Source organism: Lonchura striata, chromosome 18, assembly GCF_046129695.1.
Source record: "Lonchura striata isolate bLonStr1 chromosome 18, bLonStr1.mat, whole genome shotgun sequence".
Lineage (NCBI taxonomy): Eukaryota > Metazoa > Chordata > Aves > Passeriformes > Estrildidae > Lonchura > Lonchura striata.
The window spans coordinates 2,588,465-2,607,393 of record NC_134620.1 but is presented as its reverse complement, the minus strand read 5'-3'; the positions used below and the strand labels follow the sequence as shown (position 1 = coordinate 2,607,393).

At 64.1% G+C, this 18,929-nt stretch overlaps 3 protein-coding genes across 3 annotated transcripts; 2 read left to right on the top strand and 1 right to left on the bottom strand.

Moving 5' to 3' along the window:
* Positions 1 to 2,983: 2,983 nt before the first annotated feature.
* On the bottom strand, positions 2,984 to 9,900 carry PES1 (pescadillo ribosomal biogenesis factor 1). The gene is made up of 15 exons (XM_021537281.3): positions 9,830 to 9,900; positions 9,536 to 9,615; positions 8,917 to 9,070; positions 8,733 to 8,842; positions 7,612 to 7,783; positions 7,401 to 7,490; positions 5,959 to 6,075; positions 5,740 to 5,817; positions 5,311 to 5,400; positions 5,042 to 5,172; positions 4,772 to 4,897; positions 4,492 to 4,676; positions 4,252 to 4,406; positions 3,709 to 3,876; positions 2,984 to 3,433 (listed from the first exon to the last, which is right to left on the bottom strand). The coding sequence occupies exons 1-15, from the start codon at positions 9,851 to 9,853 to the stop codon at positions 3,347 to 3,349; spliced, it is 1,767 nt and encodes a 588-aa protein (XP_021392956.1). The 5' UTR covers positions 9,854 to 9,900; the 3' UTR covers positions 2,984 to 3,346.
* Positions 9,901 to 11,061: 1,161 nt separating this feature from the next.
* TCN2 (transcobalamin 2) lies at positions 11,062 to 13,770 on the top strand. Its single transcript, XM_031506266.2, has 10 exons — positions 11,062 to 11,128; positions 11,603 to 11,792; positions 11,870 to 11,917; positions 11,998 to 12,131; positions 12,227 to 12,385; positions 12,462 to 12,637; positions 12,844 to 13,018; positions 13,108 to 13,300; positions 13,448 to 13,569; positions 13,664 to 13,770. The coding sequence occupies exons 1-10, from the start codon at positions 11,062 to 11,064 to the stop codon at positions 13,723 to 13,725; spliced, it is 1,326 nt and encodes a 441-aa protein (XP_031362126.2). The 3' UTR covers positions 13,726 to 13,770.
* An 813-nt stretch (positions 13,771 to 14,583) lies between these two features.
* On the top strand, positions 14,584 to 18,457 carry SLC35E4 (solute carrier family 35 member E4). The gene is made up of 2 exons (XM_021537357.3): positions 14,584 to 15,184; positions 16,438 to 18,457. Exons 1-2 carry the CDS (start codon positions 14,584 to 14,586, stop codon positions 16,854 to 16,856), a joined length of 1,020 nt encoding a protein of 339 aa, XP_021393032.3. The 3' UTR covers positions 16,857 to 18,457.
* The last annotated feature ends 472 nt before the right edge of the window (positions 18,458 to 18,929 follow it).

Below are 18,929 nucleotides of genomic sequence, written 5' to 3'. Positions count from 1 at the left end.
GTCGAACAATCACGGTGCCAGCAGCCTTTTCATAGTCACAGCAGCTGACTGGGTGTCCAGAGGGTGCCCTGGCCACACCAGGAGGGCTCAGCCCTATCGCTGGTCCATCACCCTGCATGTGGCAGGGTGAAAAAGGAGCTCCTGTGCTCCTGGATGCAGCCTTGGCTCTTCCTGCTGCCTTTTGTCTCTGTCACTAAAGGGGGTGGTGTTGGTCTTGGGGCCCCAAGCCAGGGGTGACCACCTTGGCCATGCCTGGGACTCACCATCCCTGTTGGACGTGTTTGGGGTTCAGAGCTTGTCCCTGAGGGACCTGTGGGCATCACCTTGTTAGCAGCTCTTGCCTCGTCCCTGGCCCATCCTGTCTGACCTCACCAGTTTCCACACCAGGGTAACCTGCACGACCCTCTGGGATCAGGAAAAGCCAGAACAGCTCAGTTTTCATCATCATCATAATCATCATTGCAAGAGGAAGGGTGAAGACCAGCAATCACAGTCACAGGATGTGATGTGGAATTGGTAGTGTGGGAGCAATGAGGTGTCCCACCCTTTCTCTGCAGGGCACCTCTCCCAGTTCCAGGTTTCTCTCTCTTTTTTGAGATGGATCACAAAAGGATTCCAGGTTTCCCCCTTTTTGTGGGTGGGTTATGAAGGGATTCCAGGTTTCCCCCATGTTTTTTGTGAGGGGGATGGATTGTGAAGATTTTACAGGTTTCCCCCATGTTTTTTGGGTGGGATGGATTGTGTAGATTTTCCAGGTTTCCCCCTTTTTTTTTGGGTCACAAAGTATTTCCAGGTTTCCCATTTTTGGGGGAATTGGGTGTAAAGGGTTTCCAGCCAGAAGAGAGCAGCAGTGGCTGGTATGTGGCTGCTCAACCATGGAATGCTGACAGCCTGGGGACGGATGTGACCCGAGCCAGGAAACCGCAACACCCATTGCCCACATCCATCGCATCCCACATCCCGCAGGGGTGGCCAGGAGAGCTCCACCACCTCACCCACACCCCTGTCCCTTCCCCTCCCTGCATTTGGGGGTACAAAGCAGCACTCACTGAAAGCCGTGCTGGCCGGAACCGTGGATCCTGAGGGTACTATGGGTCCTGAGGGAACCGTGGATCCTCAGGGAACTGTGGATCCTGAGGAAATCGTGGATCCTGAGGGCACTGTGGATCCTGAGGGAATCGTGGATCCTGAGGGAACTGTGGATCCTGAGGGCAGTATGGATGCCGAGGGAGCTGTGGAATGCCGAGGGAACTGTGGATCCTGAGGGAACTGTGGATCCTGAGGGAATCGTGGATCCTGAGGGCACTGTGGATCCCAAGGGAGCTGTGGATGCTGAGGGCACTGTGGATGCCGAGGGAGCTGTGGAATGCCGAGGGAACTGTGGATCCTGAGGGCACTGTGGATCCTGAGGGAGCTGTGGATGCTGAGGGAGCTGTGGATCCTGAGGGAGCTGTGGATCCTGAGGGCACTGTGGATCCCGAGGGAGCTGTGGATCCTGAGGGCACTGTGGATCCCGAGGGAGCTGTGGATGCTGAGGGAGCTGTGGATGCCGAGGGAGCTGTGGAATGCCGAGGGAGCTGTGGATCCTGAGGGCACTGTGGATCCCAAGGGAGCTGTGGATCCTGAGGGAGCTGTGGATCCTGAGGGGCTGGGTGAGGAGGCCGAGGGCGGCAGCTCCGAGGGGTCACACTCGGCCGGACTCACGCCTTGATGGGCCAGAGAGGCCCCGGGCGGCCGGACCCGTCTGTGGCCACCGGCACCGGCCTTGCCCGGCCTTGGCAGTGAGGCCTGGGGCCGGGGATGATTTATTTGGGGCCGGGGCTGATTTATTTGGGGCCGGGGCTGATTTATTTGGGGCCAGGATTTTGGGAGCTGGGGCTGGGGCTGGTTTGTTCGGGCCCGGGGGCTCCCAGGGGTTGAGGCCCCGTTCGGGGTCTCCTGCTCTGAGGGGAGCCCCACAGTGTCACAGGGACATTTCTCTCCCTCTCTCTCAGGATTTTTCATAGAGGTACACAGAGAGAAAGAAAAACAATTTCTATTTCTGCTCCTTGTTTTTCCCATGTGGAATGTGTTTGGAGAATTGTTTACCTGGGGTGATTGCTTGGTTGGATTCTGGTGAGGATTGTTTCAGCCTGGTGCCAATATAGTTATAATAAAGAAATCATTCAGCCTTCTGAACTGGAGTCACACATCATTTCTCTCCACTGGGTTCACCTGCATTTACAATACATGGGGCCCCAGGGGTCAGTCCTGCTCTTCCTGGGAGAGGGGACAAGGAGAAAAACATAAAAAAGGAAAGGCCTTCCAACCCTCTGAATGGGAGAAAAAAAAAAAAGAAAAAAAAGAGGGGGAAATATAAAAAAAAAAAGAGGAGGGGAAAAAAGGGGGGGAACAAGGGAAGGTGAAAAATTAAACTATAAAAATTAAAAAAGGAACAAAAATAAAAGACAAAAGAAAAAATGAAAAATGAAAAAATGAAAAAAATGGAAATCAAAGGGGGAGAATGGAAACAGTAAAATGAAAAAAGCACTTAAACCAAATTGAAAATTAAAAAAAAAATTGGAAAAAAAGTATCTAGGAAAAGAAACTAAATCTGAAAGTCTTTTGAGCTGGGTGTTCCCAGCTGTTCCCTGTCTGAGCTCACTCTCTTCCAGGGGCTGTAACTCTCCAGGTCCTCTCTGTGTCCCCCAGCAGTGCCAGGGGTGTCCTCCATAAATTCCTTAGGAGTGAGACAGAGCTGTCACCACATTTGGGGGCAAAGGTGTGCCCATAAACCCCATGAGATACCTTGTCCCCAGCTGTGGTGTCTCCAAGGTGTTTTTGGGGGAAAACCCAGGACTGACAGATAACCACTGACGCCAGAACACATCCAGCAGGATCAGCAACCCTGGCACCAGCCATGGATCTCCACATCCATCCACATCAGCCCTTGAGGAGCCTCCCCCATGCCCAGGCAGAAGGAGCAGACAACAAACACCACCAGGAAAGTGTCACCTTCTTTAATTAAAAATAAAAATACAGAACACGGTTTTCTGTGGATGCTGGGAAGCAGCTCTGCACTGCTCTGCCCTGGGGACTAGGCTCCAGCACCCAGGGCTGTGCAAATTCACAAGGAACCACCCAGAGCTCTCCTTGCCCTCCTCTTCCTCACGCAGAGGTGGCACCAGCACGGAGAGGACAGTCCTTGTAACACCGACTCCGCAGTGGGGAGTGGGGAAGGCAGAGCAGCAGGTGTATTTACAGATGGGAAACATTTCAAATACAGCATTTCTGCCCCAGGAGCAAAGCCCAAGGGTTTTCCACCCAAAAGCAACAGCGGAAAACCATCCAGGAGCCCCCAGCCCCGTCACGCTTGCCGCGCCTTCTTGTTCTTCTTCTTCTGCTCCTTGAGGGCTGCGTCGTGGGCTTTCCTCTTCTCAGCCAGTTTGTTGGCCTGGGGAGAGACCCCGAGACCCCCAGTCAGAGCAGGACGGGGGCTGCCAGCCCTCGGTCCCACCGACACTCCAGCTGCACGTGGAGGACGGGCCCCACAGCACCGGGATCAGGGGTGGGACACGGAGAGCCCTGAGGGGACACGGGGAGCTCTGCCCGCCTGGGGACACTGGCAGGGAGGTCCACACCTTCAGCAGGGACAGGGAGGAGCAGAAGGAGCGAGTGGCTTGGGAAGAGCCTGCCCCAGGATGCAGGTGAGGGGCCCAGTCTCCATACCTCACGGATTTTGCGCTTCTTCCCAAACATGATCTTCTTGTAGAGGTACTTCTCCCTCTTCTTCATCATCATGATGGCCAAACGCTTCTCCTCGCTCTGCTGCTCCTGCTCCAGGCGCTGCTTGTCCTCCAGCCGCACCTTCCCCGCCGTCACCTTCACAGGAAGCACCTGTGGGGAGCCAGGGAGCTCAGGATACCGGGAACCCACCCTCCTTCCACAGGGAAAGGCATTCCCAGCCCTTCCACTGCGGGCCAGGGAGAGCCACAGCTCTCACAGCCAGGCCCTGACAGCATGGGAGCTGCAGCTCACAAGTGTGGGGCCAGAACACCCCTGGAAGTGTTCCAGGCCAGGCTGGACAGGGCTTGGAGCAACCTGGGACAGTGGAAGGTGTCCCTGCCCATGGCAGGGGGTGGAACAAGATGAGCTTTAAGGTCCCTCCCAACCCAAACCATTCCATGACTGTTTGAATGTCCCAGTGGTCCCAGGACAGGGACACCCCTCAGCAGGGACAGGGGCACTGGAGCTGCCTCCATGGGCTCCCACCTTGCTCTGAGTCTTCTGCTCTTCCATTTTCTGCTCTTCCATCTTCTGTAATTTCATCTCCTCTTCTTTCTCAGACTCGTCTTCCTCTTCTTCCTCTTCTTTGTCATTGTCATCTTCCTCTTCCTCTTCTTCCTCTTCCTCTTCACTCTCTTCCTCTGCAGGAACACACCACCGTTACCCTTGGGATGCTCCGGAGCAGGCACAGCCCAGCTCCCAAACTCCTCCAAGGGCTCCCAGCACCTGGATTCTCTCCCCTCTGCAGGGCCAGCAGCTTCAGCTTCTCGGGAGGGACGTAGTCACCCTCCTTCTCCGTCACGAAGGGCGAGAGGTGTGGGGGCAGCAGGACCCCGGGGAAATAATCAGCCACAGGCAGGCACAGCTTGGCGTTGACTGAGTCAAAAACCCACTGGGGCTGCAGGTAGTACCTGGGCAGAGGGGCAGAGGGGTCCCACCTCAGGCTCTGGAGCCCAGGGGACAGCTCTGGGACGGCTGCTGTGGGGAAGGCCCCTGCCCCACCCACCTGCCAACCACCTGCTTGTCCAGGCGGGGCCGGTCGATGATGTGGTGGGTGATGGACGGGTCGGTGGCGTCGTAGGTGGCACCGATGCACAGTGACTTGTCCCAGGACACCTGGCCACCGAAGCACCTGTGGGCAACGCCACCGAGGAGTCAGACGGGCAGGGGGGACCCTCAGGATCACCCCACCCACAGGACATGGGGTGGGGTGGCCCCAAAAGTCCTGCCTTCGGGGGAGGCCAGGGCTGCCGAGGGTGTCCTGCCCTCCACGCACCGGATGACGAAGGCCAGCGGCTCCCGGGGCACCTCCCTGTTGAGGAAGAAGCGCAGCCCCTCAAAAAGCTTCTTGTGCTTCTCCAGAGCCTCCTGCTCCTTCTTCTTGGCGTCCATCAGCTCTGCTGTCTCCTGCTCAGAGCAAAGCCCTCAGCCTCCTCCCCACACGCAGCCCTTGCCAAGGAGGGGTCTCAGCTGTCCCCAAGCTGCCAGCCTGGGCACAGGACAGGATCCCCTAAGCCAGGAATGAGCCCCCCACCAGGGTCTTACCCCCTCCACTGGGAACTCATCCACCTCCACCTCGTCCTCGTGGGTTGGAGCCACTGCCCGGGCCAGGCTGGCGCTCAGAGCCGAGAGTCTCTGCAGGGAGAGGACACGGAGTCACATCCAGGGGGAGGAAAAAGGGGCAGCCCCATGGGGGGATTTCACAGAGCAAGAAGCCAGAAGAGGCAGGGCTGGGACAGAGTTCAGCCTCCTCCAGGCACTGTCCCCAGCATGGGACTCTGGGGGTCCCTGGCCATGCGGGTGGTGCCCAAGGCTAAGCCCAGCTCTGCCCTACAGGAACAGGGAGTTTGGGATCAGCCCCTTCCACCCTGCAGGGATCTGGCTCTGTCCTTCTTTGCCACACCAGGAGGGCTGTGGGCAGGACCCAAAACCCACAGCATCCCCATGGGTCACAGTGCCAGCAGTGTCCCTCACCTCCAGGTAGCTCTCTGAATCCATGGCATACTCCTTGCCCTCTGCAGGCTTCAGCTCATCCGCAGCCTGGCTGTCAATCTAGGCAGGAAAAGGGGTGAGGAGGACGCTCCCAAAAACAGATATCCCACAAATCTCTCACTTCCACCCTCCCTCCCATGAATCCAGGTTGCCACCACCCCAGGTGGGTGGGACACAGCGACCCCAGGGCGCTGGCCTCACCTTGGGGGGGTACAGCAGGTTCAGGGAGTGGTAGAGGCGGAAGTTGACGAAGCCCAGGAGGGTGGTGTAGAACTCGGTGAAGGTGGCCATGACACGGTAATCCACGTCTGTGGGGTGCTGCCAGCACACGGGATGGGACACAGGGATCAAGGACTCCCCTCCACAGGGGCACACCCCACCCGCAGGGAGAAGGATCACATAACATCCCCATTTAGGAAGGGACCCACAGGATCATCCAGTGCAGCCCCTGCCCTGCCCAGACCCCCAACAACCCCACCCTGTCCATCCCTGGTGTCCAAAGGCTCCTGGAGCTCTGGCAGCCTCGGGGCTGTGCCCATTCCCTGGGCAGTGCCAGCACCTCTGGGGGAAGAACCTTTCCTGATCTCCATCCTGAGCTGCCCTGGCCCAGCTCCAGCCATTCCCTGGCTACTGTCCCTGTCCCAGAGCTCAGGGCCTGCCCCTCCTCCTCCCAAGAGATTTCTCCTGGGGACACCTGAGCTCCTTCCCTCCATGCTGTGCTGCCGCTGGGAGCTGAGGAGGGAAGAACCTTTCCCTGAAAACCAACCTAAACAAGCCCCAGTCGCAGAGATGTCCCAGCCACCACCAGACCCTGGGCAGGGAGAACTCTGCAGGTCCTGCTGCCACCCCTCCACGCCTGGATTCATGGAACACTTCATCCCACCATGGATGGGGACCCTGGGGTTTGGTCCAGGGACTCCAACTCTTCAAGGTGAAGAGTGCAGGGTATGGCAGAGATGGACAAGAGCAGGATAAGGGGCAATGGCTTCCCCCTGCCACAAAGAAGGGAAGGATGCCCTGGCACAGGGTGCCCAGAGCAGCTGTGGCTGCCCCATCCCTGAAGTGTTCAAGGCCAGGCTGGATGGGGCTTGAAGCCACCTGGTCCAGTGGAAAGTGTCCTTGCCCATGGCAGGGGTGGAATGGGATGAGCTTTAAGGCTCCATTCCAAGTGAAAACATTCCAGGGTTGATTCAGAACCACAAAACCTCAACCCAACCGTGCCCAGCCCTGGAAATAGCGGGAGGGAACAGACAGGGCCCTGCCGTGCCTGTGACCTCTGGCCAAGGCTCAGGGGAAGCTGTCCCAGCACAGCGGGGACATCCCCATTCTCTGCTGCCTGGGGGACACAGCAGAATCCCTCTGGGGAGGCTGCAGGATCTGACTCATCCCTTCCCTCTGCTCCTGCACCTCGCTGGCACCGGTTAATCTTTAATGGCTGATAAAGAACACGTTAATGACCGAGGGCAGGGCAGCTGCGGAGCCTGGTACCAGCAGCCCCAGGGGATCCCCAGGTGACAGGTGTCCGTGTCCCCACGTGGCCCTGCAGCCAGGCCCCGTGGCCTGCACCACACGTGCCACGGGACGCTCCCTCACCCCTTGGAGGAGTCCTGGGGTGATCCCCCGGGCTCTCCCCAGGTACTCACATCATGGGCGAAGGCGTAGGGGGTGATCCAGGTGATGGTCTGCCCCAGCACCTCTGCCTGGTAGTAGATGCCCTTGATGGAGAGGAACACCTGGCAGGACAGAGCCCGGCTCAGCGGGAGGAAGGCTCTGTGTCCTCGTCACCCTGTCCCCCAGCAGGAGGTGACGTGACAGCGCAGAGCCCCAGCGGGGGGAGCTCCCAGCAGCTCCCACCTTGCGCAGGGAGCGGGAGGCGATGACGTAGTTCTGGAACTCCACGGCCAGGCGCCGGCACAGCTGGATGGTCTGGACGTGGCACTTGCCCGTGCGGGGGAAGGTGGAGAACAGGAAGCACATGGACAGGGCATCGTCCAGGTCCCGCAGGGCGTCCACAAACGTGGGGTACCTGTGCCCGGGGGGGGGGATGAGGGGGTCACACCCAGCCCCAGAGTGCTGCTGGGGATGGGGGAGAACCGGGTTGGAATGGAATGGGAATTGTGGAGCATCCACCTGCACGCCCCAGCAGAGCCAGACAGAGATGGAAAATCCTGATTTAGGAATGACTGTGGGGTTTCCTCCCTCCTGTGTCACCTCCTTGCTCACAGTCACCAAGCTCACCAAAGCCTTGGCAGTGTTAACCCTTCACCAGCCCTCCAAGGAAAACACCCCACAGGAGAGCAGGGGAGCTCCCTGTGCCCTCCTGGAGCCAGCCAGGATGGCTGGGCATTCCCTGAGCTCTCATTCCTTCTTCTCCGACCCAGAAACAGAATCCCACCAGCAACTCCAGAAATTACACATGAGGTGCATTCCCCGAGAGGGATGGATGTAGTGAAAGATCAGAAAATCCCAAGATACTCTGGGTTGATAGGGACCTTACAGCCCATCCAGTGCCACCCCTGCCATGGGCAGGGACACCTCCCACTGCCCCAGGCTGCTCCAAGCCCCAGTGTCCAACCTGGGCACTGCCAGGGACGGGGGAGCAGCCACAGCTGCTCTGGGCACCCTGTGCCAGGGCCTGCCCAGCCTCACAGGGAACAATTCCCAATATCCCATCCAGCCCTGCCCTCTGGCAGTGGGAGCCATTCCCTGTGTCCTGTCCCTCCATCCCTTGTCCCCAGTCCCTCTCCAGCTCTCCTGGAGCCCCTTTAGGCCCTGGAAGGGCTCTGAGCTCTCCCTGGAGCTTCTCCTCTCCAGGTGAGCACCCCCAGCTCTCCCAGCCTGGCTCCAGAGCAGAGGGGCTCCAGCCCTTGCAGCATCTCTGGTTCCTCCTCTGGGCTCTCTGCAGCAGCTCCAGGTCCCTCCTGTGCTGGCCCCAGGGCTGGATGCTGCAGGTGGCTCAGGCAGGGCTGTCTCACCTCTCCTTGACGATGTGGTCGAGTTTGTAGGTGGGTTTGTTGTCCTTCAGCCTCTCCACAGTGCCCCACTCGCTCTTGCCGTAGGCCTTGCGCAGTTTTCTGACGAACACCTGGGGGGGGACAGGCCCGTGGGGGCTCTGCAGGCCAGGCCGGGCCCCGGGGGCCCCCCGGGGGGGACACTCACCTTGTACTCCCGGAATTTGCTGACAATGGGCTCGTGGAGCAGGAATTTGATGTCCTTGAGCAGGTAGAAGGTCCTGGGGGCGGTGGAGCCCTTGTTCACCTTCTTCTTGTGCTTGGGCTCATGTGGGTAAATCCCCTTGAGGATGCAGAGGCGCCTGGGGAGGACACAGCGCTGGGATGGGGGGGCCACGCTCCCCTGGGACAACCCAGGCCTTTCCTTGGGAGGGGGAACCCCGAATTTGGCAGCCTGACACCCCGGACAGGCTGCAGGACCCCCAGGGAAAGGGCCACCCCTAGGGCCAGGCCTTGGGGAGGAGCTCAGGCTGTCCCACGGCCACCCCACAGCCTCAGCCTGGGCCCCTCTGCCTCGCCGGGGCGCGGTCAGGGGCTCTGCACGGGCACAGCTCCGGGGCTCGGGGCACCTCAGCGGCTGGAGGGATGGGGAGCAGCGCCCGGTGTTGAGGCTGGGCCGGGGGGAGTTCAGGGGCACCGGGAGTCCCGGGGGAGGCGAGGCCACCCCTGCAGCCGCCGCGGGCTCCATGGCCGGCCGGGGGGGCTCAAGGGGAGCGGAGGGCTCGGGGTGTAGGGCCCTGAGGGGCAGGGCGGTCTCGGGGACGCACCTGAAGTCGGGCAGACTCAGCTGCAGCTTCTTCCGCGCCCGGTTCCGGGTGATGTAGTTGGTGGCGGCTCCGCGCTCGTACTGCGGAGAGACGGGGGCGCTGAGGGGATCCCCGGGAGCGGGGGATGGCGGGGCTGGAAGGGAGCACCGGGCACGGGTAGCGCGGGGCGGGAGCGGGCACCGGGACAGCGAGCGAGCGCCGCTCCCGGGAAGGGCGGCAGGGGCACCTGGGGACAGGGAGCGGGCAGGGAGGGGCACGGGCAGGGCGAAGGGAGCGGCGGGACGGGCCCGGTACCTTCTTCTTCTCCAGCCCGCCCATGGCGCCGCCGCCGCGTGCGCCCGCGCCGCGCAGGACCCCGCGCTGCCCGCGCCTGCGCCCGCCGCCGAGCCCGAGCGCGCCGCAGCGGCCCCGCGCGGGCACCGAGCGCAGCGCGGGCACCGAGAGCACCGCGAGTACCGCGGGCACCGAGCGCGGCCCGGGCAGAGCGAGCGGCAGGGCCGAGGCAGGCGGCACCGGCGGTTCAATCAGGCGCACCGAGGGCAGCCCGTAGCCTTAGCAGGAGGGGCCCTGAGGTGCAGGGCGAGGCACGAGAGCGCGGGGCATGCCGGGATATAGCGAGGCACAGGGCGCGGGGCATGCCGGGATATAGCGAGGCATAAGGCGCGGTGCACGCCGGGATATAACGGGGCGCGGTGCACGCCGGGATATAGCGAGGCATGGGGCGCAGGGCATACTGGGATATAGCGAGGCACAGGGCGCGGGGCATGCCGGGATACAGCGGGGCAGCCCCGCCGGTCCCTGCCTGGGGTCGGTTCCCGGTCCCGCCCCGGGATCGCGGCCGCGGCGCCTTGCCCGGGCCTGCGGGTCCCGCTGCCCTCCCGTGCTCCCTGACGCCCGCAGGGGGCCCACAGCGGGCTGGGTGTGCGGGCAGCTCCCGGGGTCTCGGTGCCGGGGGTCCCCGGGCCGGCGGGACCGCAGCCCAGCGGTGCCCGGGATCCCCTCCTGGGCTCGGGGATTCGCTTTGGACGCCACGGCCGCCCCGGCAGGGCGAGCTTCCCGTCCTGGGGCTCCGGCCCGCCACACCCCCCGGCTTTAGGGGTTTTTGGGGGGTTCGTGCCGCCTCCCCGCCTGTCCCGCGGCTGCCGCTGATCAATCTCCGCGTTCCCAGTTAAATCCTGCTTGGAGGCGAGCATGGCGCTTCTCCTCCCGCGGCTTTGGCCAGGATTTCAGCCCCGTCTATTTTCGGGCTGTGGCCGCCGGCGTTGCCCCGAGCAGCGGCGCCTCGGGTCGGGCTGCCCCGGGCAGGGTGTCCCGGGCTGCCCGGGGCAGGGTGTCCCGGGCTGCCCCGGGCAGGGTGTCCCGGGCTGCCCGGGGGTGTCTCCACTCCCCCGGGCTGCGCCTCAGCCGAACTTCTGCCCCGTTTGTGCTGACTCGGCGTGCGGAAGCGGCCTCTCGCCACACCTTCCCGTGCTGTCCCCGCTGCCGGCGGGGCTGTGCCGCTCCCGTGTCCGCTGTCCCGCTCCGCCATGGGGCTGCCGCCCGTCCCGCTGCTGCTGCTGCTGCTGCCCGCGCTGCTGCCCGCCCGCTGCTGCGGTGAGTGCGGCCCCGGCCCCCGACCTGCCCGGCACCCCCGGCCCGGGGGCTCGCCCTGAGCGCCGGGGGTCCCCGAGGAGCGGGGCTGGTGATCACCCCATCTCCAGCCCCTCCTGGCAAATTCTCCGGGGCTCAGCTCCCCTCAACCCCACCCGTGCCACGCCTTCCCCTGCCTGGAGCCGGCCCGTGCCCAGCCCTCGCACGGGTCCCTGGGGACGGAGGTGTCACCCCAGACCCCTGCCGCCCCCTCGGGTTCTCAGTGCTCCTCTCCGTGTCACGTCGCCTTGTCTCTTCCTCTTTTTGCTGGGAAATTTGGAGGTTTTGGGGTTTGGGGGGGACGCGGAAGGTGTGGGGTGCGTGGATGGGTGGGTGCTGGGTCCCGCACAGCTCTGGGGGGGCTGTGGAGCTGCGGGGCCGTGCCCGGGGGCTCTCGGCCCTCCGGTGCCCGCTGACCCGCGCTGCCTCTCGGGGCAGAGCCCCCGGAGGGCTCGGCGGGCGCCGTGCGGGCGCTGAGTGCGCGGCTGCTGGGGCTGGCGGGGGACCCCACGCGGGACCCCGACCCCGCCGTGTACCTGGCGCTGCGCCTGGCCCGCGAGCACGACCCGCGGCTGGAGCAGCGCTACCTGGAGCGGCTGCAGGACGCCTTCCAGCGCCCCTTCGGCAGGTGGGTGCGTGCCCGGGGGTCCCCCGCGGGCCTTTGGGGCCGCTCCTGTCGCCCACGCTGACGCCCTGTCCCCACAGGAGCCTGCAGGGCCACGGCCGCTCGCGGTGGGACGCTGAGAGCAGCAGGTACGTGTGGGTGTCGTGGGGAGCCCTCGAGGCAGGTGGCACCCGGGGCGGTGTCCTGGGAGGTGACGGGTGCCTTGCAGGAGCGCGGCGGAGCCCCCGCAGACGGGGCGGCTGGCACTGTACCTGCTGGGGCTGCAGGCCGCCTGTCCCCCGCTCAGTCCCCAGCGCTCGCTGGTGACGTGGCTCAAGTACTACCTGGAGGAGGACTGGACAGGTGAGAGCGTCCCTGCGGGCGAGTGCCCGCCTGGCGCCTGCGTGTCTGGCTGTGAGGCGCCAGCTCGCCCTGGTGACGCCACACATTGTCCCCAGGCTCCCGGCAGCAAGGCCACCCCATCACCAGTTACTACCAGTACGGGCTGGGCGTGCTGGCGCTCTGTGTGCACCGCAAGCGGGTGCGGGAGGAGGTGGTCCGGCGGCTCCTCACGGCCCAGCACCATGGAAAGCTCGGGCATGGTGGCAACACCGTGGGTAAGGGCCTGTGGGCATGGGCGGTGGCACCCCAATGGGCGTGTGACTCCGGGGTGACACCGGGGTGTCCCTGCAGACACCGAGGCTGTGCTGGCACTGGCCTTCACCTGCCTGGAGCAGAGGAGGTTGGTGGGGACCGAGCTGGCAGCCAAGCTCCGGGCGGCCGCACACGAGGCCAGCAGGAACATGGCCAAGGCCCAAGGCCCCGACGGCATCATCGGCAACATCTACAGCACCCCGTGGGCCCTGCAGGTGGGTGTCCCCTGAGGGGACATCTGGGCTGGCACTGGGAATGGGCATGGTGGAAGTGGGTCTGCAGATACAGGTGTGGGTGCAGCTGCAGATGTGGGTGCCCAGGCAGATGCAGCTGCCGTGGGGCAGGTGATGCTCAGCAGTGCAGTGCCCAGGCACCCAACCCTCCTCCCTCTTCCAACCACCTCCATCCCTCCCTGTCCCAGGTGTTCCTGGCCACGGGCGAGTGCCAGACGGAGCCGGCGTTCGGCCAGGCCGTGGCTGCGCTGCTGGAGAACCTGGAAGCCTTCGGCACCGCCGCCACCATGGCCCAGGCGCTGCCGGTGCTGCACGGCCGCTCCTACCTGGACATCGCCTCCATGCGCTGTGGGGAGGAGCCAGGTGGGAGCTGGGCTAACGGGACTGGGGTCAGCGCTGGTGTCACCGCAGGGGTGCCTGGGCGTCACTAGTGCTGTGGTGGCTTCTGGCAGACACGCTGACACCCCTGGACATGGAGCCCCTGGCTGAGGTTCCAGGGAACAAGAAGGTGCAGCTGGTGGTGGAGTGTCCCCTGCCCTGGTGCTACGAGCTCCGGCTCTACGACCGCCTGGTGCCCGTGCCCGCCGCCGCCTCCCTCCTGGACGTGCTGCAGGCGGCTGCTGCGCTGGAACCCCGTGACTTCAGGTATGTGGGGGTCACGCTGTGGTGCCACGTGTCCTGCAGCTGCGCCCTGTGCCGGGCTCACTGCGGCTCCCAGCACACAGCTCCCTTGGGAGCAGCTCTGTGCCCCCATCAGCACCCTCGACCCCTGACCCCGCTGTCCCTCCCCAGGTTCCACACCCAGGACACCCCCCAGGGCCCCTTCCTGACCGAGGTGCTGGGGCTGGAGGCCCGGCAGGAGAAGCGCAACTACTGGCAGATCCTGACTGCGCCCAGCACCCCCCTGCAGATGGGTGAGTGGTGGGTGGGGGTCCCTGGGGAGGTGGCAGGGGTCCCCCGCAGCCCTGTGGCTGCTGTTTCACTCCAAACTTGTCCTTCTCCCTACAGGTATCGCTGACTACAGACCCCAGGATGGGGAGACCCTCATCCTGCGCCTCAGCGAGTGGTAGAGGGTGGGGGGTGATGGCAATGAAACCCCCGCTGTGGGCACAGGATCTGCCGGCTCCCTGCCTCCTGCTTTCCATGGGCCAGCACCCCAGATCTGCCAGGGGCAGGCCAGGGGACACACACGATGCTCTGTGTCCTGCAGGTGCAGTGGGACGGGAGCACCAAAATGAGCAGCTCCTCCAGTCCTGGTTCCACTCGGAGATGGGGCAGGCGGCTGCTGGGAGGAGCCGTTTTTGGGGTGACCAAAGCATTTTTGGGACGGCCAAAAATTTGGGGAGTCTGAGTCAACGCTGTTCAGCCTCAGCAAGCTGGGATCCTCCTCCTCTGTAACCCCCTGGGGGGGTCCCAGGGCTCGGGGACCGCGGCGCCCGAGGGACACCCCCGGCTGTGCCCAAATCTGCGCGATTGCCCCGGGAGTTTAATCCGGCCCCCAAAATCCGCGGGGCAGCGGCGGCTCGGGGTCGGGGCCGGGCCGGGCTCGGAGGCAGCGGCGCTGTCAGCTCGGAGCCGGCGCAGGGAGCCGAGGCCGGGCGCCCCCGGTGCCCCGGTGCCCGCGCCCGCCGTGCCCGCCCGCCCGGCAGTGACGCGCGGCCTCGCAGGGCGGAGCCTCCGCCCTCCGCTCCCGCCATCGCCAAACTTTGCTCCGCCGCCGCCGCCTCCCCGGCACATGGCACCGCCGCCGCGGCGCTGAGCCCCGCCAGCACCCCCGGCCGGGGCACCGCCACCGCGGGGAGCGGGGACAGCGCGGCCGCACCGCGGGGAGCGGGGACAGCGCCGCTGTCCCCGCCGCCCATCGCGGGGCTCTCGGGAGGACGGGGCAGAGCGGCGAGGGCCGGCCGGAGGCGGCGGAGCCGGCGCCCATGTGCCCGCGGCCGCGGCGCGGCGATGCCGGTGCAGCCGCGGTGGGCGCGGCGGGCCCCGCGCGGCCCCGCGCGGCCGGGCCGGGCCGGGCGGACGGGGGGCGGCCGCCGGGGCCGGCGCTGCCGCTGACCCTCAGCGTGCTGGCCTGGCTGGGCACCGGCACCACCATGGCCGGCCTCAACAAGTGGATCTTCGCGGCGCACGGGTTCCGCTACCCGCTGCTGCTCTCGGCGCTGCACATGCTGTCCGGCGTGGCCGTGGGATACCCGCTGGGCTGGGCACGGGCACCGGGGCCCCGGCCCCGCGCCAGGATCTACCTGCTCAGCCTCACCTTCTGCACCAGCGTGGCCCTGGGCAACCTGGGCCTGAGCTACGTGCAGCTGGACGTGGCCCAGGCCGTGGCCACCACCACGCCGCTGGTGACGCTGGTGCTGGGGCTGCTGGCGGGCCGGCGGCCGCACCCGCTGCAGTTCTGGGCCATGGGGCCGGTGTGCGCCGGGGCCGCCTGCAGCATCGCCGGCGGCCTCTGCTTCTCCCAGCCCGGCTGCGGCTTCCTCCTGGCCGCCACCGTGCTCCGCGCCCTCAAGTCCATCCAGCAGAGTAAGTGCCGGCTGTCCCTGCCCCTGTCCTGCATGTCTGCCCGCCCCTGGCACGGCCCGCGGGGCGCAGGGCTGCTGGCATCACCTCGGTGCCACTCCCGGTGCTGGGGGTTCTCCCTGCTTGCCCTGCTACCCACCGGGCACCCCGGTGTCACCCCAGCCCCAGTGCCACCCCACCCTACCACTGGTGTCACCCTAGTGCCTCCTTTGTGCCGGTGATGCTCCCTGCCCACCCTGGCCACAGTGTCACCCTAGCCGTGGTGACACTCTGGCTCCCAGTTTCACCCCAGTCCCGGTGCCACCCGCTGTCCCTGCTGGCCCTGGTGCCACCCTTGTATCACCCCAGAGCCACCCTTGTCCCTGTCAGGGCTGTGTCGTGTTTGTGGCCCTGAGGTGATGTGACTTGAGTTCATCAGTGATGACACCATTAGTGTCCCTGTGGTGTCCTTGGGCCGTGGGGCGTGGAAGTGCCCTAGCTTGGCACAGGGTCACTCAGCCTGTCCCATCCCTGAACTCGCTGCGAGTCCCCCTTTCCCGGGGGCTCTAGTGGCCACCCGAGCCGGGGTGTCCTTGGCAATGGCAGCGAGGAGCCAGCTGGAAAGGTTTTGGCTGGGAAGGGAGCGTTTCTTCTGGAGCCTGTGACCTGGGGCATCGTGCCCACCCCGAGGTCTCCATGGCTGTACTGGGGTGCTGTGGGCCCCCAGGGGACACCATTGGTCATTGTGCCGCTGCCCTGTCACCTTTTCAGCCCCGGTGTGACAAAGACAGTGGCTCTGGGGAGGGTAGGAGCATGTCTGTGTGTGGCAGCCAGCCCTGCTATGCCTGCTGTCCCCACTGTCCTCGGATGACCTGGAGGAGGGGACATGGGGACAAATGCTTCAAAACGGGCTGGGAAGGCTGCCCTGTCCAACCCTCCCGGTGACACTCCAACCCCAAACAGGCACCCTTGAAAGTGGACACCCTTCAAATTAGGACATCCCCAGAGAGAGACACCCCCTAAACCAAGGAATCCCAGAAATGAAGGATTCCTGAACAGAGACACATCCAAACCAACCTCTAAACTGGGACCCCCCCAAACCAGGGCACCCCCAACCCATGGGAGGAACTGCCCCCCCCACCCATTCTCCGCTTCCCAGTGACATTTGGGATCTCGTTACTGCTGGGTCTCCTGTGGGTGGGTGTCTCCTGTGGGTGTCCCTGCAGCAGCTGGCTGTTCCCGTGGGATGTCCTACTGACCGTCCCCTGTCCCCCCAGGTGTGCTGCTCCAGGAGGACCGTCTGGACGCGCTGTCCCTGCTCGGCCTGACGTCCCTGCCCAGCTTCGTGCTGCTGTTCGGGGCGGCCGTGGCGCTGGAGCTGGGCCCCTCGTGGCAGGGCGTCCTTCGGCCCGACGCCGCGCTCTGGGGCTGCGTCCTGCTCAGCTGCCTGGGCTCCGTCCTCTACAACCTGGCCACCTCCTGCCTCCTGTCCCTCACCTCGGCCCTCACGCTGCACCTCCTGGGCAGCCTCACCGTGGTGGGCAACCTGCTGCTGTCGTGGCTGCTGTTCGGCACGCGGCTGGGCGCGCTGGGCTACGCCGGCGTGGCGCTGACGCTGGCGGGGATGGTGCTGTACCACCAGCCCCGGCTCCTGGCCGCCTGCTGGGGCCTGCGGCGGCACCTGCACCACGAGTAGGGACTGGGGGGGTCGGGGCCAGGAGGGCTCTGGGGGAGCGCTGTGCACGTGTGTGCCAGGGTGTGTGACTCTGCACGCGTGTGCCAGGGTGTGAGACTCTGTGCATGTGTGTGCCAGGGTGTGTGACACTGTGCATGTGTGTGCCGGGGTGTGAGACTCTGTGCACATGTGTGCCAGGGTGTGTGTGACTCTGTGCACGTGTCTGCCAGTGTGTGTGACTCTGCATATGTGTGCCAGTGTGTGTGTGACTGTGCACACGTGTGCCAGGGTGTGTGACTCTGTGCATGTGTGTGCCAGGGTGTGTGACTGCACATGTGTGCCAGTGTGTGTGTGACTGTGCACACGTGTGCCAGGGTGTGTGACTCTGCACATGTGTACCAGTGTTTGTGTAACTGTGCACATGAGTGCCAGTGTGCGTGCCTCTGTGTGCGCACACAGCTGCTGAGGCACACAAGTGTGTCAGTGTGCACAGTTGTGTGCATGTGTGTTTTCTGGTGTGCCCAGAAGTGAGTGCACACGTCCTGCTTTGCACAGTGTGCAGGTGTGCTGGTGTGCACAGCACTGTGCACATGGATGTGCTGACATGCACACGTGTTGTGTGCAGATGTGTTGAATTGCATGCTCTTGGGTGTGAGTGGGTGTGTGCACAGCTCTGTGCTTGTGAGTGTGCACAGGCTCTGCAGGTGTGAGCATGGTTGTGTGTGGGACATGCCTGGGCTGATGTGTGTGACGCTGCACACATTGGTGTGCACAGCTCTGTATGCTCATGTCGGTGTGCACAGGCTCTGTGCAAGCAGGTCGTGCTTGTGGGCACGTGTGCGTTGCCTCAGGCTGTACCCAGGTGTGCACACAGTGTCTGTGTGGCACAGGTGTGCTGCTGTGTGCAGGTTAGGTGTGCACAGCCCTGTGTGTGCCTGCAGGTGTGTGCTGCTGGCTCTGCACATGTCCCTGTGTGTGCACACATGACATGCACACAGGGACACGTGGCTCTGGATACACGGCTCTGTGCATCCAGCTGCTGTCCCACGTGGAAAAACGGACGTGTCTGTGTGTCTGGGTGTCTGTGTGTGTGTCACTACTGAGCTCTGCTGGCTGGAGTGGCCCCTGGCTCTCTGTGTGCACTCGGTTCTTGTGGCCGAACCGAACACCCAGGACAGGGCGGGTGTGTGTCCCCTCTGCTGTCCCCATCCCCACCGTGTCGTGACAATCCCACGGGGCTGCTGGTGGTGCTGCCAGTGTTGTCTTTGTCCCCACTACGCCCCTCAGCCCCCACAGCTGTCCCCACCCCTCCCAGCTCGCTGCAGACTGGCATCCGTGGCAGAGATGGTGAGAGCCCAGCCGAGGGCATGGGAGCAGCCTGGGCCAGCTGCCGTCGCTCCAGGACAGTGGTGGGCTGTGACACGGGACAGTGCTGGGCTGTGACACAGCACGTGCTCACCATGGCAAAGGGACAACCCGGTGTGTGTGCCTGGCACAGCTGCTGGGGTCCGTGGTGGCCGTTGCCACACTTGTATCTCCACGCCGAGGCCGAAGGACCCAGCTGGGCACCCAGCTCTGTTTGCACTTCTCCCAAAATAAAACTCTATTTTTGTTGTACTCCACCCTTGGCTTCCAGTGATCTCCTGGCCAAGAAGGAAGGGAGGAGCACCCTGTGCAGGGATAGGAAACTGAGGCATAGAAATGCCTCAGGATGTTCCAGCTCCTGGGAAGCTGTGTCCAGCATCTCCAGCTCCAGCAGTTCAGCTGTGGTTTGGCAGCCTCAGGGCTGCACTGGGACACCCCACAGGACACGGGAGGGATGCAGTGACACAGAGAGCAGTCACTGACCACAGGAGTCTGGAAAAGGGCTGGGAGCTTTGCCCTGCCCTGGGTGGCATGACGCTGGAGCATCCTGTCCCCTGAGTCATGGAATCATGGAATATCCTGGGTTGGATATTCCACAAGGATTATCGAGTTCAGCTCTTTGCCCTGCACAGGACAGCCCCAAAAGTCACACCATGTGTTGCTTGTCCCTCCCCTCTCCAGCCTGGTGACTCACTTGAACACAAAAGCACAACCCCCGCTTCCCCTGGA